General features: G+C 43.2%; 1 protein-coding gene across 3 annotated transcripts in view; it reads right to left on the bottom strand.

Moving 5' to 3' along the window:
• Positions 1-23,772, bottom strand: part of GLI3 (GLI family zinc finger 3) — a 445,483-nt gene that overhangs the window by 384,497 nt on the left and 37,214 nt on the right. For all 3 annotated transcript variants that reach the window (XM_078377471.1, XM_020798430.3, XM_073003750.2), the window contains one exon: positions 14,055-14,217. In XM_078377471.1, the coding sequence (XP_078233597.1) occupies positions 14,055-14,178 (124 nt within the window). In that variant the 5' untranslated portion in view covers positions 14,179-14,217. The remainder of the gene's footprint in view (positions 1-14,054; positions 14,218-23,772) is intronic.

The following is a 23,772-nucleotide window of genomic DNA, read 5'->3' as shown; positions in this document are numbered from 1 at the left end:
ATTGTATCCTATAGAAATACTGCAGTTTTTAAAATGCAAAATAAACTGCAAGGCAGATTCTTCATTTCAGTGAAGAAAACTATACAGTACAAATATGAATGGAAATATACATTTTCAAGCTTTCAAAAAATAGTGCATATAATACTAATATTCTTCTTTTCATTGTAATGTTGCTATGTTGGCGCCACAATTCAGCAGTCTTCTTAATGTGCATGTAGGGCGCTATTTATGAAACAATTGTTCCATGCATAAAATCACAACAGGATCACACTGTGTCTTAATTCAGCTTTCAAGCATCAAAACAGAGCCTTCCTCTATGAGAAGAACAAAGGAATACAGCTGCCAGTAGAGCAGGTCCACAGATCCATCTTCTTTGTGAAATTGTGATTGAGAGGTAGATAGGCAGAATACCAGAATACCAACAAAGTCTTCCCTTCACATCAAAGCTTCAGCAGGAAATTTACATGCATTTTAACATGAGAATGCTACACATGTAGCATTTTATCTGCCCCACATGCAAACTGTTGCAAAAATCTACCTTTATATATTAGACTTGTCAAGAATTGACTATTATCCCTTCTACTGATTATTTGACTAGATTTAAATACATGTATAGAAAATGAAAAGCACAGTGCTTTTTTAAAATATATCCGAAGAGGTATCAAATAGTTAGGTTATCTACCAGTAACCATGGTTCTTCTAGTGGACCTCTGTGAATTCACACAAATGGGTTTATTCTGCACTTGTGCAGGATGTTCGGAAGATTCTAGAGCTGAGGGAAAAAAGAGACAATTAGTTTTCCCCCATAGGGTATGAGTTCCGCCTCCTCAACCTTCCTTTCAGTTCCCCTAGTCCATCGTTACCGTATGGAGTAGATAGTGAGAACGGTACCGTGACAGACATTGGGGAGGACGGGAGGGATGTGTGCATTCACAGAGGTCCACTAGAAGAACCATGGTTACAGGTAGGTAACCTAACTTTCTTCATAGTGGCCTCTGTGGATGCACACAAATGGGTGATTAGCAAGCTCACTACCGGATGGAGGGCCGTCACCGTAACAAAGATGACAGGATCGCCCTTCCAAATGTGGCATCATTCTTAGCTCTGACATTGAGGCAGTAGTGCCTGGTAAAGATCAGAGGGTTGGACCAAGTGGCCGCTTTGCAGATGTTGTGAAGTTGAATGCCATGACGTAGAGCGGTCGATGCAGAAACAGCTCGGGTAGAATTAGCTTTAAGATGTTCCGGTACCAGCTTGTTGGTATGCCAGCTGTATCGATTGCACTATCCATCTTGATAATGTTTGTGGAGGGGCAGGTGCACCCTTGTTAATGCCATGGTAGTACAATAAGAAACATGGGGAATGTCTGAAAGGTTTGGTTCTGTGGAGGTAAAAGGCAAGGGCCCTTCTCACATCTGTGGAATGGCGCTTACACTCAGTCAGTGTGGATGGAGATGGAAATAGGGTCGGAAGCACGATGGGTTGGTTCACATGGAATTCAGACACCACCTTGGGCAGAAAGGACCTTTTCAGGGCACATCTGGAGATAGGGACAGTCCGACCTGAGAGCAGCTAACTCACTAGCTCTCCTGGCAGATGTAATTAGCACGAGGAATGCCACCTTCAGAGAAATTAACTTTTCATTACAGGTAGCCAAGGGTTCGAATGGAGGCTTCGTAAGCGCCTCAAGAACGAGTTGCAGGGACCATTGAGGGACAATTCTCTGTGATGGAGGGGGGACGTTCTTTAAGCTCTTAAGGAATCTCTTGAGCATGAGGTGGGAGAAAAGTGTAGCACAGCTAGATCCAGGAGGTTAGTGAACCACCATTGCTGCAATGTAAACCTTAATAGTGGCATGTGCCAGTCCAGGGTTAAAGAGAGACATGATAAAGGGGCGATGATAATCACGTCTGTCCAGTACTGGATGATCCTGGTTATCATTTTGAGTAACATCAGTATTGGAGGAAAGAGGTAAGTAAGTTCCCAGGACTACAGTACCATGAATGCGTCTCTGAGAGATGCTCTGTCCCTGCCTGCTCTTGAGCAGTACCTGGGGCACTTGGCATTGGTACGAGAAGCAAAAAGGTCTATTGTTGGCTGACCCCATCTACGGCAGATGTCCAGGAAGACAGTGTCATTGAGGAACCATTCATGTGTCCTGGTGGGAAGTCTGCTTAGGCGGTCTGCCAAGTAGTTCTCTTCCGATGAAATGTGTATTGCCTGCGGGGCGATACGGTGGGTACGACACCACTCCCAGAACTTTATGGTGAGACAAAGGAAGTGATCGAGTACCTCCTTGTCTGTTTATGTAGTACATGATCGTGGTATTGTTGGTCATGAGCTGGACTGATTTCCCTGTGATTCTGGATAGGAAGGCCTGAAAGGCCTTTATGATGGCTAGCATCTCCAGTTATGTGGAGCGGTCTTTCACCCCTCGACCATAGTCCATATATCTGCAGTTCCTGGCAGTGAGCTCCCCAACCAGAGAGGCTGGCATCTGTCATCACCTGGATTGACGGGGCAGTGGCCGGAATGGTTTGCCGACCAGCAAGTTGTGGAGAGACACTCACCACATGAGTTGAGTTGCCAGTAGTGGCAGTACCACAAGCTTTTTTTGACGTTGTGGGATCGAACCAGGATTGGAGAGAACAGAGTTTGAGCCTAGCATATGGGACCACTGATGCTGTGGAGGACATAAAGCCCAGCAGGTGCTGAACATTGAGAGCTGTGACGGTACCGAGAGGTCGGAAAGGATGTAGTGCCCGACAGATTTTCTCTATTCCGTCAGGTGGTAGGAATGCTTTTGCCCGACGGCTGTCCAGTTGCGCTCCAATGTAAGTCACTAGCTGTGATGGTATTAGGTGGGATTTTTCTGAATTTATTTGTAGGCCTAATTCGTGCAGGACCTGAAGAGTAGTTCTTATGGCTGCGATGGCCTCCTGATAAGTCCTGGTGATGAGAAGCCAATTGTCAATGTATGGAAAGAGTTTTATCCCCATGGTACGGAGGTAAGCCACAACAGGGGCCATGCATTTTGTATATATCCTGGGGGATGTAGAAAGCCCGAAGGGGAGAGCGGCGAATTGGTAAGTGGTGTGCTGGAACTGGAACCGGAGGAATCTTTGATTGGTCGGTTGAATTGAAATATGAAAGTAAGCGTCCTTGAGATCGATTGTAGTCAACCAGTTTCCCTGTGACAGGAGAGGGAGAATGGAGTCCAGGGTTAGCATACGGATTTTTTTGTAGATAATATATACATTGAGCTGTCAGAGGTCCATAACAGGCCTAATACCCCCATCTTTCTTAGGGACGGCAAAGTACTGGGAGAAAAAACCTCAGTCTGAGTCATTAGGTGGAACTATGACTATCGCCCTTTTACTGAGGAGAGCCGAAATTTCCTCCTGTAAAGGTAAGGAGAAAGGGGTGGGTTTGATGGAATTTGTCTGGGGAATGTTCACAAATTCTATGGTGTATCCCCTCTCAATGATAGTCAGAAGCCATTTGTCTGATGCAATTTTCCTCCATTGGAGAAGGAACAGAAATAGTCTGGTAGAGATACCAAGGCAATTAAGAATAGGGCTTACCCCTGCGTTGGGATTTCCGAAAGGGCTGCCTGGAGCCCTGATACTGTTGCTGCTTAGGTTGCAATGTGACGGACTGAGGCGGCTGGTAGGCACGTTCATGGTGTTGTTGCCTTCTATACCAAAAGGACTGGTACTGAGGAAGTTGTTGGTAGAATGGCTTCTTGTATGAAGGTTTCAGGTACCGATAAGGCTGGTATGGGATGTAGGATTTCACAGTCTTTCTCATTTTGTGGATATTCTCCATTATGTCGTCCGTTTTAGAATTGAACAGCTTGACCGCGTCAAAAGGAAGATCCTCGATCTTAGTCTCGGTATCCTCCAGGATGTTGGCCGCTCGAAGCCACACGTGCCTTCTGAGTGCTATTGAAGTAAGTAAAGATTTGGAGACAGTATTGGCGGCATGCTTTGCTGTGTGCCTTTGTTGTCTAGTGAGGGTATTGGCCTCTGCATAGGTATTGAGAGCTTCAGTCTTCAATGGTTCCAAAAGGGTTTGAAATGAGGGGAGAATTCTATCCCACAAATGATTTTGATAGGCACCCATCGTGGCTTGGTAATTTGAGACCCTAATAAGCAATGCCACCAATGAGTAAAGCTTTTTTCCAAAGGAGTCGATCTTTCTGCCCTCTTTATTGACCGGTGTGGTAGAAGATCTACTGCGAGAGTTGTATTGAGTAGCCTTGAACACAATGGAGTTGGGAACTGGATGTTTCAATAGAAAATTCGAGTCCAAACCATGAGTTTTATAATGGTGTTCAATTTTCCATGGGAGACTTCTCCAAAGAGTCCTTAACCTAAGTAAGGAGTGCCTGTATGAGACTCAAACTAGGAGGAGGCTTTTTGTCCTGCTCCATATCCTGAAAAACCAAGGCCAGTTCTTGTTTAGGAATTTGTGCATCAAGTTTTAGTATCTTCAGATGCGCAAGATAAGCTATGCATAGGATGTATAGTCCTCTAGAGGGGACTGTGATATATTGCCAGTGGCACCAGCATCAGGAGCTTCAGATTCATCAGATGATGATGAGTTGGCACCTGTAGACGACTGGGAAGTCAATGGTGGTGGTCGTGGTACTGGGGCTGATAGTATAGGGTCAGCATCTGATTGAGTATATACAGAGCAGGCTTCTGTATCATGATTGTGGGGACCAGAGTACATCATGGTAGCCTGTACCGAGGAACGACCCTTATGAAGTTTGAGTCGTTTAGGCGGCGTGGAAGGTGTTGGTATCATCAGTCTCTTTCGGGATGGTGCAGCTTGAGGAGTGGAGACATCCCCTTGGTACAGCAACAACGGTTGTTGTGGAGGAGCTATGGAAGGGTACCAGAGTGGTAGCAGGCAGTCCAGCCCTCTGCATTGATCCGGATATCCATAGCTCTGGTATGAGTAGGGATGGTACCAGTCACGGTACAGGTGACCATAAGGAGGTAAACCCTCTGGATGGTAATATTGCTCCTCAAGCCCGAATGGCTGGTATGGAGAGGCATGTTTGCATTTCTCCTTACATTTCCTAGGAGTGCAAGGAGCAGACTTCTGTTCTGACTCAGTCTCGGTATCTGCCTGCCCTAAGGAATGGGGGCTAAAGGGGGCTATGGCCGGGCTGGACGGTGCAGCAGCCCCAAACCAGCCCAAACTCGGAGACATGCTCAGAATATCATGAGCTTGTTGGGCTAGAGGTATGGCGCTTTCCTTGCTGTTGGAAAGCCCAATATCATCCCTCAAAGACTCCTGTACTAGTATAGGAGGTATAGCAAGAGGTGTGGTAGCCGGTTTGGCTAAGTCCTTTTGCCTCTTAGGCTTTTCCTTTTTCTTATTTGCAGGATCAGTAGACCGCGACTGAGCCTTGGAAGAAGCCGGCTTAGGCGTTTTTTTAGAGTTCTTGGGTTTCACAGGTAAAGAAGTTGTGCTGGATAGAGACTGGGCAGCAGGGCTAGTGGTCGGTTTAGCAGCCTCCTGGCGAGCAGGCTTGGAAGAAGGGAGGGTTGTAGCCTCCATAGCAAGGTTGAGAGTTTTTTCGTAAAGAAAAGATTTAAGTCGTTGTAGCCGCAGCTTAATAGCCTGCTTGGAAAAACTCCTGCACGCGGTGCATGACTGAGTGAGATGGGTTTCCCCCAAACAAAAAAGACAAAGATCGTGCCCGTCTGTAAGTGGAATTTGTCGAAGGCAAACAGAGCACTTCTTTAAGCCCCGAGGGGCCATAAAACAAAAGGAAAGAAAAAGGGGGGAACCGTTGAGGGAAGGGGGGAAATGACGATAGAACGGGAAAGGTGTAAGCTGGAGGTTCTATTGTAGAAAAAACAAGTACAACAATAAGAATAAAAAAGAACAATATAGAAAAATATTAAAGATCAATTTAGCAAGGCTAAAATCACTTTCCTTAGTGCTCTAGTTTCCTAACGTCCTACTCGAACGGTGGAAAAGAGGAAACTGAAAGGAAGGTTGAGGAGGTGGAGCTCCTACCCTACCGGGGGGGGGACTAATTAACTCTTTTTTTCTAAGCTCTAGAATCTTCCAAATGTCCTTCACAGGTGCAGGATAAACTCATTTGTGTGCATTCACAGAGGCCACTACGAAGAACCCAGAAGTAACAAACAGGAAGAACAGTGCTCATAGTATGAAAAAACATCCTTAATACATTTTCTGTCACTTTGGAATGCAGATGAACATAATAAATAAATAAATGGTATCCCCTTGTCCTGCAGTCTACCAGACAAAATTAATTTTTAGTGACCAACTAGTTGATCCACAAAAGAGTAAACCTATATTCCCTGGGAGGGCTGCCAAGGAGCCATCAGCCATTCTGTATCTTCCAAAAAAGGCCACTCTCTACTAGAAGGAAGCCTCCCCAGTGCAGCAGCAAAAAGCCCCACTTTTACTGCTGTATCTAGTAAGGCAGGATTGGGGTGCTCCAAGCCTGTGACATGGAAAGTGATGGACCTTGCAGGATTTCTCCACGTACATCCATAAAAAATGACTATCCCAGAACTTAGTCATCTCCCTGAGTGAGGAGAGTGAATACAATAGGGATCAGATGAAGGAAAAGATTTATTCGCACAAAGGCCTCTTGCCCTGGTTACAGCAAACAGGCAACCTGGGATGTAGAGGAGCAATGGTCACAGATTCTCTCCCCAACTCTAACCTCTGAAGGGCCAATAATTAAAGTCTGTTGCGCTATTTATTAACTATATAGGGGACAAATTATTTTTTTAAATCATCCCTCATATTTCAGCGGAAGAGAGTTAGATAAATGCTTTATTTGGGATTGCCTCTTATTTCTGTTCAGCCCCAACTCATGATATAATCCCAGACGATCAATTACTCAGCCTGATAAGAGCCTATAGAAACCCCTCCCACATAAAGATCTGCACAGCTCAAGGTAATCTATAAGCAAAGAAGAAATGTGTTCTTCTGCTCACTTCAGAGAAATCTAATATACTTTTGAGGCATGTGTATTTGATACTGAAATAATACCTGTAACTTCTAAATTTTGTTAATGCTGGGATGAATCCAAAAAACTACACAAAACATTTGACTTTCCAGGAAAAACAGTATTAATTTTGTGTTTTAATTCAAATTAAATTTCTAACACTTTATATTAATGTTTTGATTGTATACATCATCTCCTTCCTCTGAGAGTCTGGAGCTACCAAATATGCATTAATGAACCTAAATCCACACTTCTCTAAGTGTAATTAATATTTTCACTAAACACATTCTTGATTACACAGGTGTCTGACCTAAACAGAGCTGAGTTTACCCACCAGGAGCTTTACATACACTTTTAGGCACACGGTTACATATACATTTTGGTCAATATGTGCAGAAATCTACTCCTCAGAGGAAATTACTACCCTACAACCCAAAAACTTAGTTTGTGCAAATCCAAATACAGTGGGGTCTCTACGTAAGAACGTCCCTACTTAAGAACAATCCAACTTAAGAACAGCTCCATTTGCTAAATTTTGCTTCTACTTGAGAACAGAAATTCAAGATAAGAACAGGGAAAAAAAACCTTTCCTGCTCTTTTTTTAACCTTAGGTCATCTTAGGTAAAAAAAAATTCTCCCCCTAGTGGTAGAGTACGTATTAACCAGCTTTGCATTAGTTCCTATGGGAACTAATGCTTCAATGTACGAACGCACCTCTACATAACAAAAAAACAGCCAGAACGGATTAATTGGTTTTCAGTCCATTCCTATGGGAAATTTTGCTTCAACTTAAGAACGTTTCAACTTAAGAACACCATTCCAAAACGGATTAAGTTCTTAAGTGGAGGTTCCATAGTTTCTATTGATGGAAAAGAGCAGATACGGATTAAATGGTTTTCAATGCATTCCTATGGGAAATGCAGATTCAACATAAGAACTTTTCAACTTGAGAACCACCTTCCAATACGGATTAAGTTCTTAAGTAGAGACCCCACTGTAATTCTTCACTATTTTTCCCACAGATGTCATATACCTACATCTACTATACCTCAACATAAACTGGTTTTAAAATTCCTTTAGATTCAAAATAAGCTTTCCAAAATCTCGACTCACATTTTTAGGACACCTGCAAGTGATTTAATCAGTTATTAGCTGAAATCCTACTGCATTTGGCATAGCATAAATTTATGCCTGCAGAAATTAATAGAGTCACACCCAAGCAGTCTATAGAGCATGCCTAACTGCACAACTGACTACACAACTGATTATGCAATTAGATGTACAACTGTGCCTGCAGAACTGTTTACTGAATATGACCTCCACCTTGGTGTAAATTTCATAACCACTTGCTCAACTTCAAGTTATGCAAGTGCAACCATGAAACTATCCAATAGGATTTTGGCCACTAATATGTATTTGCTGTGAGGTTTAAAATGTTAGTTCATACTTTTCATTCCTGTATTACATGGAGCTAGAGAAAAATCCCAGTGAACTCATAGGAGCTTACTTCTGAGAAGACATGCACATCATTGTACTATGCATGTGTTAAAACATGACTGGACACACTCCATTAAGAAACACTTCTTTTGTTCCTCACTCTGACAGATATGTTTCTCATGTTACCAGGGGCTGTCTCACATGTTACAGAAAAGACTGATCACCAGATTACTGTGTCTTTTCTTTGGGTTTTGAAAGGAAAACTAGTACAAGCAAACACATGGGGACCACATGCTTGGGAACTGGGCGGCCTGATATAGAGAAAGGCTTGACAGCTAACAGGATCTCCAACATGATGAACACCAGCTGTCTCTCTATGTGGCCGCATTCCTCAGAAATACTCATTGCCTGAAACAGGGAAGGTAAAATCATTCTATAAGTACAGTACCTTAAAACAAAAAACAGCAAGATTAATTAGTCCTTGACAAACCTGTAATACCAAATTTCTCATCCTTGTTGATCGACCTCACATATAACTGATACTGCAAGATACTGTTACTGTATTTTTCCATGTATAAGATGCTTTGTTGTTGTTTAGTCGTTAAGTCGTGTCCGACTCTTTGTGACCCCATGGACCAGAGCACGTCAGGTCCTCCTGCCTTTCACTGCCTCCTGGAATTGGATCAAATTCATGTTGGTAGTTTCGATGACACTGTCCAACCATCTCGTCCTCTGTTGTCCCCTTTTCCTCTTGCACTCAGTTTCCCAACATCACTTTCTGTCATCAGAGTGGTATGTGTATATTGGAGGTTGTTGATATTTCTTCCAGCAATCTTAATTCCGGCTTGGGATTCATCCAGTCCTGCCTTTTGCATGATGTATTCTGCATATAAATTAAATAAGCTGGGGGACAATATACAGCCTTGTCGTACTCATTTCCCATTTTGAACCAATCAGTTGTTCCATATCCAGTTCTAACTGTTGCTTCCTCTTCCACATATAGATTTCTCAGGAGATAGATAAGCTGGTCAGGCAGTCCCATTTCTTTAAGGACTTGCCATAGTTTGCTATCATCCACACAGTCAAAGGCTTTTGCGTAGTCAATGAAGCAGAAGTACAGTAGTACCTCGACTTACGAACGTCTCTACTTACAAACATTTTTACTTACGAACAGCTCCAGTCACAACTTTTTGCTTCGACTTGCGAATGGAGCTTCCACTTACGAACAGAAACAGGCAGGGAAAAAAGGTAGGCAACTCAACTTTCTAACTGTAGGTGGTGACAAGTCTGCTTCTTTGTGCTGTAGCTCTTTCAGCAGTTATAGGGTGTGTCACAGTTGGAGGCTTGGGAGAGCCTCCTGCTTCAGACTGAGCCTGTGTGTGTGTCTGCAGGGGGGTAAGCTGCTGTTTTCTCCTTTAAAAACCTGTTTTGAATGGGTTTTGGTGGCTCTGCTTCGGAGTGAGTGTGTGTGTGTGTCTACAGGGAGGGTTTGTTTCTGTGCTCTGCTTTGGAGCATGTGTGTGTGTGTGTGTGTGTGTGTGTGTGTGTGTGTGTGTGTGTGTGTGTGTGTGTGTGTGTGTGTGTGTGTGTGTGTGTGTGTGTGTGTGTGTGTGTTTTTCGAGTTTTTTTCTTTCTTAAACCTCAGCAATGGAGGTGGCTCTGGTGTCTGTTTGTTTTTTGAGGTTTTTTCTTAAAACCTCAGCAATGGAGCACCTTCCAAATGGGCTTGCTGTGCTCTTCTTGTTTTATTTATTTTATTTTGGTTATTTTTTTTCCTCTGGGCAGCAGGGGGCAAGCTGTGGCTGCTGACTGCAGTGACGGAAGCTCCGAAGGAGCAGGAGGAGGCAGGCAGCCGGGCAGGCAGGCGAGCGCTTCCTGGCCAGGTCTCTGGCTCCAGCCCCGTTCACTTCAGCCAGGCTTTGAGCCTCCCTTTCTCTCTTGGGTTTTGTTTTGTATTTTGCAACCCCAGCACGTTCCTATGAGGCTGGGGTTGCAAAAAACTTGCTGGCATATTGAGTGTAGCACCTTAACTGCGTCATCTTTTAAGATTTTAAATAGTTCAACTGGAATGCCATCACCTCTACTGGCCTTCTTGTTAGCCATGCTTTCGAGGGCCCACTTGACTTTGCTCTCCAGGATGTCTGACTCAAGGTCAGCAGTCACACTATCTCGGTTGTCCGGGACATCTAGATAATTCTTCTGTGTATTCATGCCACCTCTTATTAATGCCTTCTGCTTCTGAAAAGTCCCTACCATTTTTGTCCTTTATCATGTCCATCTTTGCACAAAATGTTCTTGTAATAGCTCCAATTTTCTTGAACAGATCTCTGGTTTTTCCTTTTCTATTATTTTCCTCTATATTTTTGTACTCTTCATTTTAAAAGGCCCTCTCGTCTCTCCTTGCTATTCTTTGGAAGTCTGCATTCAATTTTCTGTTACTTTCCCTATCTCCCTTGCATTTTGTTTCCCTTCTCTTCTCTGCTATTTCTAAGGCCTCATTGGACAGCCACTTTGCTTTCTTGCATTTCCTTTTCTTTGGGATGGTTTTTGTTGCTGCCTCCTGTACAATGTTATGAGCCTCTATCCAAAGTTCTTCAGGCACTCTGTCCACCAAATCGATTTCCTTAAATCTGTTTTTAACTTCCACTGTGTGTTCATAAGGGATTTGGTTTAGATTATACCTCACTAGCCTAGTGGTTTTCTTTACTCTCTTCAGTTTAAGCTTGAATTTTGCTATAAGAAGCTGATGATGAGAGCCACAATCAGCTCCAGGTCTTGTTTTTGCTGACTATATAGAGCTTTCCCATCTTTGGCTGCAGAGAACATAATAAATCTGATTTCGGTATTGCCCATCTGGTGATTTCCATGCGTAGAGTCGCCTCTTGTGTTGTTGGAAAAGAGTGTTTGTGATGACCAGCTTGTTCTCTTGACAAAACTCTATTAGCCTTTGCCCTGCTTCATTTTGAACTCCAAGGCCAAACCTACCTGTTCCTTTTATCTCTTGACTCCCTACTTTAGCTTTCCAGTCCCCTATAATGACAAAAACATCTTTCTTTGGTGTCAATTCTAGAAGGTGTTGTAAGTCTTCATAGAATTGGTCAATTTCAGTCTCCTCAGCATTGGTGTTGGTGCATAAACTTGGATTACTGTGATGTTGAAAGGTCTGCCTTGGATTCGTACTGAAATCATTCTATCAATTTTGAGATTATATCCCATTATAGCTTTTCCCACTCTTTTATTGACTATGAGGGCTACTCCATTTCTTCTACGGGATTCTTGCCCACAATAGTAGATATGGTAATTGCCTGAATTGAATTCGCCCATTCCCATCCATTTTATGGATAACTGTCAATGGATGTCAATGTTCATTCTCGCCATTTTCTGTTTGACCACATCCAGCTTCCCAAGGTTCACATATTTTACATTCCAGGTTCCTATGCAGTATTTTACTTTGCAGCATCGGACTTTCCTTTCACATCCAGGTGCGTCCGCAACCGAGTGTCCTTTCAGTTTGGCCCAACCACTTCATTAGCTCTGGAGCTAGTCGTACTTGTCCTCCGCTCTTCCTCAGTAGCATGTTGGACGCCTTCTGACCTGAGCATCATATCATTTAGCCTTTTGTTTCTGTTCATGGGGTTTTCTTGGCAAGGATGCTGAAGTGGCTTGCCAGGTGGATCGTGTTTAGTCCGAACGCTCCACTATGACCTGTTTCTGTTCATGGGATTTTCTTGGCAAAGATGCTGAAGTGGCTTGGTCCAGGTGGATCGTGTTTAGTCCGAACGCTCCACTATGACCTGTCCGTCTTGGGTGTCCCTGCATGGCATAGCCCATAGTTTCTCTGAATTACTCAAGCCCCTTTGCCACGACAATGCAGCAATCCGTGAAGGAGATTTTACAGGTCCTTTTACTCTATATTTAATATTTAACTATCTGGTGTGACTATCAAAAAGATTACTAAACTAACGGATTCAAAAGAAGTTTGATTACTTGAAACATACTTTGTTAATGCTAAGGGTTTTTAGGTGTTGACCATATGCACTTTCCACCAACTATCAGGTGGCAGCTACCATCAGATACAGAAAGTCTAATGAGCACAACTGCCATTTCAACTGCTCCAGACAGCAGCTACTTCCCAGAATGTTAATTAGATACAAGGGAATGAAATTCAAGAATGTTAATGAGAGTAAATGTTTACAGTTATCCATGAACAGAAACATGTTCATCAAATGTTTACACATTTTGATACATGTGTAACTGACTCATGAATGTCACTATAAATATATTGGTTTTAGTTTTCCCAAGACTCTATTATTTGTGTTACCAATGGTATTTAAGGTGCACATATGATACTGATTTCATTTTCTGTATTGCTTCATGAAAATTGTAAGAAAGGAACTGAACCTGAATCACATTTTGAGGCTTACAATGCAATTATCAGTACATCCTCAATGGTTTGACATGTCTTTAGAGAAAGCAAAGTTGGGGAACACATAAGCGGGGGGAGAGCGCAGAGAGGCAGGGCAGAGCCGGATGGGCTACTTCCACAATTGGCATGGTATTACTACTGATAGACATGTGTGCTGTGCGGAGCTCAGTGAGTTGACCAGGATGGTTCTGAGGGGAGGGAATGGACCTCCATGGCATCTGTGGTGCCGCACTTTGTATTTGTGTCCCTTGGGATACAAATATGAAGCTTCCATCTCTACTAATAACTGAGACAAACTGTCAAAAACAAACAAACAAAAACAGGGCAGTAGAACAGAAAATGACTTCTCTTTTCAGGAAAATAATTGCTCCTTTTATTTCTAAAACGGTATTTCCCTCAACAACAGATGAAATTCATACGCTCTTATTCTCTGGGTATCCCATGAAGCAAAGGTGGTTCAATTACTACGAGTGAGGGTTTTGAACAATGACCTTAGTCTTTCTAAATTAAACCCAAAATGGAGGGTGGAGAAACAGGGAAAGTTGAGCTGATGTGCCTGTCAAATTACCAAGCAAGCACAGGCACTCTGGAGGAACTGAGCAGATATACGCAAAGTAGTACACATTCACATTGCTAAAATGGGCATGGTTTTTTTAAAGTGAACTGTTTTCTCTTGAATGGTTGAAGAAATCCAGTAGGACTATAACGAGGAGACAGTGTTCATAGTGGGTAACTTTTCAAGGAAGAAAAGAAGGAAGGAAGACCTGCCAGTAATTTTTGACAAAATAACTTTTGTCTCTTTTGTGCTAAACAAATATTTGACTAAAGTAAACAATCTTCATCGTAAAATGAAAAGTACTTTGAATATTTTCCACGCTAATCTTGATTATTTTCCAAAATACCACAACAGGAACTCCCCATAATAAATAGCATTGTTATTTCCAACTCTAATTGGATAATTTGAATGAAAACAGCAAGGTTTGATGCCAGGAGAGGGCTCATTATATTACACACATACACATACATTCCTATCCCTTCTCCTCTCTCCCCACTGCTTGCTTGCTAGCTTTTGCTTTTCCTCAGAACAAATACTGAATCCAGGTGCAAAAGCTCAATTCACATGGAATGCGGCACACATTAAATTACGGCAGGTTTGGCGGCTAGTAAATCCTTGCTTTTACTTACCATTGGATGTTGTGCTAGAGGCAACAGCTTTCTCACTGACATCTGTTCGAGCAGAGCATTTCACAATAGGATTCTCAACTTTTTTCTTCTCACCCGTAGTAGAGCTATGGGACTGGGCTTCCATGATGTTTTCTCATTACTTCAGCTCTCTTCACACCAATACCTAAATAAAATAACAGAGCCATAAAACTTCAAAAATAAAAAGAAACCAGCAAAAACCTGCCACACTTCTCACCCGAAGATGCTGCTTATCAGCAACAGTAATCTGTTGAAAGCAACTTTAATGTATCCCTTTTACATCCTATCCTTCCTCCAAAATGCTAAGGAGGTGCATTAGGCTAAGGAAGAATGAGAGTATAACGCACCATCACCAAGTTATTTAATATATGTTATTTATGTTAGACATAGGCTTGTGATATTTCCTGCTTTTCATGGCTTAGCACAGAAACTCAAAATGAACTACCATAAATTAACTAACATCTTATTTGTCTGCACCCATGACAAACTATCTAAAGAAAGGAAAATGCTCATTTTAAATTGTGTCATCATGGGTTGGGACAGGAAGTTTATCTGTGCATTAACGTTCTCAGAAGGCTTCAAAAATGGTTTTGGATTTGCAACTCATAAACCCATGAGTTGCAAACCCAATCTAACCAGTGGTCTTCAGTCTTTTCAAACCAACATTCCACCTTTAATCTGAGTATATACTGTGAAGGAAAGGCAATCTGTAATAATCTTCTGTACAGGCATGTGTTGGCAGCACTGTTTAAAGAGAAGAGACTATCACACTGTACTGAATTCCTGCCCACCAGCAAAAAACAATGATCTTCTAAACCAAATGTATGAGATGGCACATCAGGGATTTCAAGAAATCCAGGTGGCCCAAGCCCAAGCCCAACACTCTTTTGCTCTTCCACTTCTTTCTAGCTCTTTGTGCTCATTCCAAAGGCTAATTAACAATCAAGGAAGAAACAAATCACTTAAATTTAAGGGGTTGGCTTTCAAGTAATGTGGAAGAAACTCACAGGAACCTTAGTTATGTTGACCCATTCTCCCAAGCTTAAAAAAAAGTGGATCATATTAAGGGATTTGGCAAAAAGACAACTCTTCCTTTCTAGCCACCTCTTCCTAGTTTGGAACTATATAGAAGCAGAAGCTGAACTGATCTTCCATTTGGCTGTAAATCCAAATATTTACACTTTGACATTTACATACGTCTGGCTAAACCACAGTAACTTATATCTTCAAGGCTGATCACATAAACAATTCATTTTGTTTGTTTTAGCTCTGAAAATGTAGCTCTGAAAAGGATTGCTAGACTACTATACCTGTGAAAAACAAAAACAAGAAGAAGGCTGGGAGTGATCACTACTAAACTGATAAAAAGAATTATCTAAACTACCTTAAAATGAAAATCCCTATAGAGCAGATATTGCTACTATCCGGTCCTTCACCATCTAATTTTAGAATTGTTTCCTACTGCTCATCATTCATCCATTTTATATTCCTTGGACTGCTTTTCTTTCTTTCTTTCTAAATTTCCGGCATCCACACAATAAAAACAGGTTTTGAAAAAAAAATTAAAATCTCTCCATCTCTCCAGAAATGTTCCCTCTAAGGTGCACACACATTTCCTCCTCCTCTGCGCAGTGATAGTTTTCGGCCCCTTTTGTTCCGGTCATGATGGAATACCATGCATGGGGAGGGTGCTGAGTCATGTGCACACACAGGGGTGAAGTTGCACGAGAAAGAGCTGGAGCAATTAGAAGGTACGTTGATCCCCAGCTGTGCAGTGATGGGTAGATGTGAATGAATGAGTGTGAACTAGCACGAAAGAGAAACACAAGTTTCTCTCTCTATTGCTGATCTGTAACTAAACATACAAAGATCTGTTAAAAAACAAGCTTTTTTGCACGTAGTCATTGGCATCTTTTAATCTTGGAACCAATATAATACAGGAATGAATTACACTGTTGCTCAAAGCATTTTGGCACAAGAAATACTCCAAAATGACAGCTCAGTAATCCTAGACCACTACTTCCACCATGGCAAATAGTGCTTTAAAAAACTGCCAACAGCAGTAATGAAAGAACTCCCTCTTATTAGTTTACACTCATTCACGTACATACACGCACATATATACAGAAATACCCCAATCAATTCTTCAAAAAAACTCCAGTTTATGAGTGTGGGATATTGTGCTTCGGTACCCACATTTCAAAATGCCAGGACATGTCCCAATATTGCTGCACAATATCATGCTCTTGTTACCAGCATGAAAGAGAATGTCAGGTTTTACATAGCAAAGGGTAGCCTACACCAATGGTGGCAGTCAAGATCGGCTACAGCGTGGTCCCCAACCTTGGGCCTCCAGAGGTTCTTGGATTTCAACTTCCAGAAATCCTGGCCAGCATGGTGGTGGTGAAGGCTTCTGGGAGTTGTAGTTCAAAAACCTCTGGAGGCCCAAGGTTGGAGACCACTGGCTAGAGGGTACCCTCTTCTGCTTACTACCATTCACAAAGTGACACCACACAAGGGAAAATCCCAGAAGCTGACTCCTTTTTTTTTGTCAGTTAACTACTTGGTACCCAAATTCAGAGCTGTTTTTTGACAAGTGTAAAAGGTGGTGAAAACAAGAGTACCCTCCTGTGGACAATCTTGACTGCTGCTATTCCAGGAAGCTTCTGCTGGCTAGCCTGTACCATGCATGCTCAGTCTTATAACAAGTGGCTGTTTTTCTCAAAGGCCTTTTCTGAGGCTCAGGATTTCAGCCCTTGCACCCTGGATTCCTACCAAATAAAAATGGTAGGTGGGTCAACTATCCTGTTTCAAGATAAGCAAGATCAGTGTTTTCAATTTATATGATCAGTTTTAAGTCTGGGGTCATTTAATAATTATCTTAGAACTGCAGAGCTGGAACAAACCCAATGGATCATCAGGTCCAGCCCCTGTCAAGAAGGCACAGTGGAGAATCAAACTCCCAACCTCTGGCTCCACAGGCAAAGACCTAAACCATTGAGCTATCCAGCATTTAATTTAGTGTCACCTATTATTGAAAAGGGGGTAGAATAGTTTTACTTTTAAAAACTCACAATTCAAATACCCTTTTCCCAAACTTTCCAAAGTCACAAAGCAAGATCAGACTGTCTGCTACACCTGTGCCAAATTTGATGCTGATCCAAGGTCCAGTTTCAAAGATACACTTTTTTCTTTGGGCTTTCTCCATTTTTTAGAATTGCTTTGTTCTATGCTGATTTGCTCTGCCAGCTCAATGGCATCATTGCACTCTTATGCAGTGATAATCCCCTTCCCTGTTCATTGACTTAGCCGATCTCTGTTTGATACCACTACATCCCCTCTGCCAACCGACTGGCCACTTCTCACACATGCCTGAAATCACACTGAGAAACATTGTGGAAAAAACAACAAGAAAATATAAACAGCGATTGAATGAAATGTTGAGACACCAGCCCTTCCTCCCACAGTACAGAATCAAGCCCTTTTGCTGAAATGTCCTACACAATGTGCCCTAAGTGTTGAAGGTTAGAGCTTCAAATGCAAAAGAGTAAGAAAAACATATCCTGAGATTGTTGAAAAGGAACCAGCCACTTAATATGATAGATAAGGGACTCATTTGAATGCTCCTTTATATGCAAAATGTGGTAAAAGATAAACAGAAACAGAAACCTAACACAACTGGACAAATTTACTAGGCCATCCTTCTCCATGAGGGATGTGGCTGCAGCCTTTTACAGTACAGTACAGAAACCTTTATTGGCATGCTGCATAAATAAAACAATAAGACAATAAAATACCGGGGAAAGATTCATTACTGGCGGGAGGAGGAACCAGAAAATCATAATTGGAGCCCCTCGTTTTGGGGGAGCATGTTGCGACGTCTCTGGATAATGGCCTGGACGTATCTAGCGGTTGATAGAGTGACTTCCTTACTAAGGTCACCTAGAAGGTATTGTATTTTCCTCAGGTCTGCCCATCCGGAATGAAAGGGGAGAAAGACCGTCTGATGTGACAGGCAGATATCCTTGTACAGTATGCAATGAAATAGCATGTGCTGCAGGGATTCAGTCTTCCCCTGCCCACATGGGCAAACTCTCAGTTCTGTTGGTAAGCCCCTATACCTGCCCTGCGCTAGACTTGATGGTAGTATGTTACATCTAGCGAGGGTGAATGCCCAGCGGTCTTGTGGCTGTTCTAGAAGATGAAGGTAGCTAGGTCTGCATCCGAGGGTGAGAGGTAACTGAAAGTGCAGCGGAGAGCAGACTTTCAGGGCCGCGCTAAACAGCGTTTGCCCTTCTATGTGCAAGACCCCGTTTTTGATGGTTTGGAAGACCCTAGAGGGGGGTATTGAACCCATTAAGTCTGGTGACAGCCCTAGGGTCTTGATTTTCTTTAAGAATAGGGCCAGGCCTTTGGGTAACAAACTGTCAGCAAGCAAAGCTTGAAGTAGAGTGTCCTTAGGAGAGAGAAAACAGATTTTGACCCAGTATTTTAAGAAACTAAGCCAGGCCCTAGTTTCAATTCTCTGTTGACCGCATTCAAGACATAGGGCAGCATATGGAACACAGTGGGGAAGGCCTAAGATTTTGTATAGAAATACAGATTGGACTCTCTCCACGGAATTGTGTAGTGAAGACATCCAGATGGGGACGCCGTATAAAAGCTGTGAGACTGATTTCGTGTTGAAGATCTGCAGGGCAGCGGGGATGTAGCCATGGCCCCAGGTGTGATGGAAACATAGAATGGCTTGTGCCAAGAGCTTGGCAGACTTGATTGCTGCCCGTTGGTGAGTTGTCCAGGAGTGACGGTAGTGAAAGAAAACACCCAAATACTTGAACTCTCTGACCTGCTGGATAGATTTCCCATGGAAGGACCATGGGAAAGATTTCCAAGCCTTGCCAAAGACTATGATTTTGGTTTTCTCGAAGTTTAATTGAAGGTTGTTGTGTGATAGATAGTCAAGGCAGCAGATAATGAGCCGCTTTAGGCCGACCCTTGTACGGGAAAGAAGGACCATGTCATCCGCGTACAGTAGGATCGGTGTCTGTAGATGGCCTAATTTGGGACTGTGTCCGATGGTATTGCGTAGAAGTGGGGCGAGGTCATTGATAAATAAATTGAACAGGGTGGGAGCCAGGACGCAGCCTTGCTTCACTCCTCTGTTGGCAAGGATGGGGTTGGAAAGGGCCCCCTTCGACGAAATTTTTATACGGCATGTGGAGCCTGCGTGCAATTTTTGAATTAGAAATAAGAGCCTCCTATCCATACCCAGCCTGGCGAGCTTTAGCCATAAGATATCTCTATTGATGGAGTCGAAGGCCCCTTTTAGGTCTAAGAAGGCTGCATAGAGGCGGGTATTGGGTTGTGAGGCGTATTTGGAGATCATGTGGGATAAGATCAGGCAGTGGTCTAGTGGAGACTTTCCCGCCTTGAAGCCCGCTTGTTCGGGTCCCAGGATGTCTTGATCTAGTAGCCAATCTTGAAGTTTGTGAAATAGGTGACTGGCGTACATCTTCCCAATAATGTCGAGCAGACTTATAGGTCTATAGTTGTTTGGGGATTTCTTGTCGCCCTTCTTGTAAATTGGAATTACTATAGCCTGTGTCCACGTCCTAGGCATCATACCGGATTCATTGATGGCGGTGAATAGAGCAGCGAGCACCGGCGCCCACCACTCGGTATAGGCCTGTAGCAATTCCGAAGGGAGGGCGTCGGGGCCTGGGGCCTTTCCAGTTCTAAGTTGGCCTATGAGTTTTGTTATTTGGCTAGTTGTGACTGGTGCCCAGTCCGGAAGGTCGCAAGGTGGGGGCGGATCAGTTGGCACTGTGGGCTTGCAGCTATCGTGAAAAGTGGCCAAAAAATGATGTTCCCACGTCTCGGCTGGTATATGGGGGAGGTCCTGTGAGGTCTTCTTAAAGATGAAGGACCCAGAGACTACATCCCAGAATTTTTTGTTGTTGCCTGAATTAATCGCCTCGACTAAATAGGACCATCGGACCATTGCAGAGCGGTGCTGAAGTTTCTTGATGGCTAACCTGAGGTGGGTTTTCAGCTCAAAGTACTGGGAGGGGAGCTTGAGGGCCTTAGAGGATCTGTAGTTGTTGTAGATCCTCCTCATGTCCTGCTTCAGGGCGATACAGTCCTTGTCTAATCTAGGGCCTGTGACCGAGGTCAGTCTTTTCTGAAGTTGTTGGGGGGGCCGCCCGGGGCTAGCTGCTATGGAGTCTATTAAGTTCTCGAATCCTTGAATGAGGTCTTCGGGCTTGGATGAAGATAGCCAGTTGAGGGAGCCTTGCAGTGTCGTCTCTAGATTGATTGTTTTTTCGAAGTATTGTTTGGTTCTGTGATTCCATTGGATTCTGGGCAGGATCGCTAGGGGCTCCTCGGGGTCAGGGTTGGTCAAGGGTGTCGAGTCTGGATTGGGGGCAAGGCTGCAGCATAAGGGGAGATGATCGCTGGCTAGAAGCTCACCCACTCGGAACTCAGCCACACGCGATAGCAAGGAAGTCGGGATCAGGATGTAGTCTATTGTGCTGGAACCGCGTGGGGATATGAACGTGAACTCACCCTCGCTGTCAGCCTCAGTAAGGCCGTTTAGCCAGATGAGGCCTCGGAGTAGGCAGAGTTGTGCCAGGTGCATCCCCGCGTCGTTGATTTGGTGGTCTTTGGACAGCCTCCCTGAAACATAAGGATGTAGGGGGGAGGCGTCGCTAAATGTGTCCATGATGCGGTTGAAGATGGCCTCGCCCTGACCTACCCTGGCGTTGAAGTCGCCTGCCAGCAGCAGTGGCATCCCGGGGAACTGGAGCTCGAGATTATCTAGGGCTGAGCCCAAGGATTCCCATTGGCTAGATCTGTAAGACTTAGAGGATGCAGGAGGCATGTAGACATTGACTACTAGGAGCTCTTGATTCCTGGATTTGAGTTTTATGCCCTGAATTTTGCAGTTGCCGTCAATTGTGAGTATGGGATTTGAGGCTAGAAAGTCAGCTACAAATATTGCTAATCCCCCGAATGGGCGGCCCTTTTACACCCTTTGTGAAGAACTGATATGACACTCTGCATCTGGTGAACTATGATGCAGAGAGAAATGCCAGGGCAAGCCCATATCTCTCATGGTTATGTTCTGCATCTCTGTAGGAAAGCCAACTACACACTACGAATCACTGTTCTCGTAATGTTTCACTTCATTAGATAATTGACACTTGGGCTATAAATAAAAATAAAGAACTATACTGTGTAATAATCTAGCCAGCTTAGCTCTTGAGATAATTTAAATTTATTACCAATAAATTAGGAATATACCGTGCAAATTAAAAATGACTGAAAACACAAGAAATGTGAAATTTTCAGTATGGAAGGAAGCTTAAAACCAGATTCCTCCTAGCCCGTAAGAAGATGTAAAGCAGTGTGCTAAGGGGGAAATGGTTGAAAAACTTCATGCTACAACTTCAGTGTCAAAGGCTGGAAAAATCAGGCTGGCCTCAAACAATGAGAACAATTCTATGCCTGGATCCTGCTAGTCATGCAACCTGGATTGAACTCCAGTTTTATTGCATGAAACCACATACTTTTTAAAGTATTGCTAACTTATGAGTACCATTCTCCACCCTTCTTCTCCCACACATACCATCCTTATCTTTTCCTGTGAAGACATAAAGTTGAGGAATAAGTGCAGGCATTCAGGGTAGGAGTTTAGAAAAAAATGATCTTGTCTTGTTTTTCTTTTAATTAGAACACCCAGAATTCCAGCATGGCCATGCTATCTGTCAGATTCTTGAATTTAATAGTCCCCAAAATTAATTTTTCCAAGCTATATTCAGGGGTCACATGGTCTTTAGCACATCTTTACATCTTTAGCATTGTCCGTTTCTATTTCCAAGTTCCTCTCCAACTGTTTATGTAGATATGCTTTGGGGGAAAACAGTCATAAATTATCCATACGCTTACCCATATACAAACCCATCTACTTGATATGGGAGTGGTTGGGGTGCACGTGATACCCCTAGAAGGCCACAGTGGCACCATGAGATTTCAAGATGAGGACACAGGTTCACATCAACTCTACATGCTTAAAGTGAGTGGAAACATTTTGAAATGAATTTAATCGCCATAGTTCCCCTCCATGGATAAACTAACAAAAAACAAACAAACAAAAACAAAAAAACCCTGCACTATGATTCTCCTTCCCCAGGTTCCATTCCTTTTGCACAGTGACAGTTTTTAGGTTCTTGGCATATGTAGAGAGCAATTTATAATTTACTGGACCTTACGTGACCACCATACTACCTGATTTAATGACTGGAAGTCATACATAGCAAGTTGTTTGAGATCAAGAAATCTATATGTTTACCTCCTAAATCGCTTTCCTATAACCTTCCTCAAACAAAACCAGGTGCAGATTTACATACAATTTTCATAATTTATACATTTTTATATCCCCTGTTTTAATGCATAAAACCAAATACTTTTAAAAGCAAAAAAGCAAAGTAAAGTGTGCTGCTTATATACCTCCCCATAGCAGTTAAAGCACTATCTGGGCAGTTTACAGTTTCATTATGCAGGCTACACGTTGTACCTTCAACAAGCTGGGTATTCAATTTAGAAGTATGGAAAACTGAGTCCAGCTCAAGCCAGCTACCTAAGCCCATTGGGACAGAACTCAGGGTGTGAGCAGAATCTTGGGCTGTAATATTGTAATTTAGACACTGTTCCACAAGGCACCTTTGTCCAAATTGTTGTTTAGTATGTAATGAAGAGGAATGTTATAGTCTACAATTTATTTCTTCCCTTTCTTTTCTTGTTGAACTTGCTTAAAATAATTTACTTTATTTTACTTTAATTGGATTTATACCCCGCCCCTCTAGACGAGGTCTACTAGGAACAGCTTATACACATAAAAACAAACAAGCAACATCTTAAAAAGCATTAAAACATCAAAATTTAACAATTATAAAAAAGCCTTGCCAAGATGGAAAGATTAAAGAAAAGTGAAGGTAAGTTTAATTGACTGAAGGGAAAGCCTGCCCGAAAAGCCATGTTTTCAAATGGTTTTTAAAAACACCCAGCGAGGGTACCAGACGAATTTCTGTCAGGAGGCTGTTCCAAAGCCAAGGGGCCACTGCCAAGAAAGCCTGGTTTCTTGTTCTTTCTTTCCGGGCCTCTCTCGGCATTAGGCCCCTCAGCCTTCCCTGCTGGCTTTGTCAGGTTATTCGGGTATAACTAGATGGAAGAAGACACTCTGCCAGGTATCAAAGTCCCAAACCATTTAGGGCAGGCTTGTCCAACCTGCGGCCCAAGGGCCACATGCAGCCCAGGTCGGCTCATAATGCGGCCCAGTGCAATTTTTTTATTTTAAAAGAAATTCCAAAGTTTCAAGTTACACTGCCGGCGCTTGTAGCCGGAATGCGGCTGGGGCATGTCACAACAGGGGGGGGGGGGAGAGGGAAGGAAGGAGTGGGAGGAGAGCTGCGTGACTGCATTGCGCCGTCCCCGTCAATAGGTGGACCCCCTCCCAGCCCCATAAAGCCACCAGAGTCGAAGCTGGCAGCCTCTACTGTCTAAGATCGCAGCTGCCGGTAAGCGCTCTTGGTGCGGGGCTGCGGAGGATGGCTAGGGCTGCCCCCCCATGTGGCCCAAACCAAATTTATGTGCAGCCCAAACCAAATTTTCATCTTCTAATGTGGTCCAGGGAAGGTGA

Source organism: Pogona vitticeps, chromosome 6, assembly GCF_051106095.1.
Source record: "Pogona vitticeps strain Pit_001003342236 chromosome 6, PviZW2.1, whole genome shotgun sequence".
Classification (NCBI taxonomy): Eukaryota; Metazoa; Chordata; class Lepidosauria; order Squamata; family Agamidae; genus Pogona; species Pogona vitticeps.
Note: the sequence above shows the minus strand (reverse complement) of the source record. Positions and strands in the feature narration are given on the sequence as shown.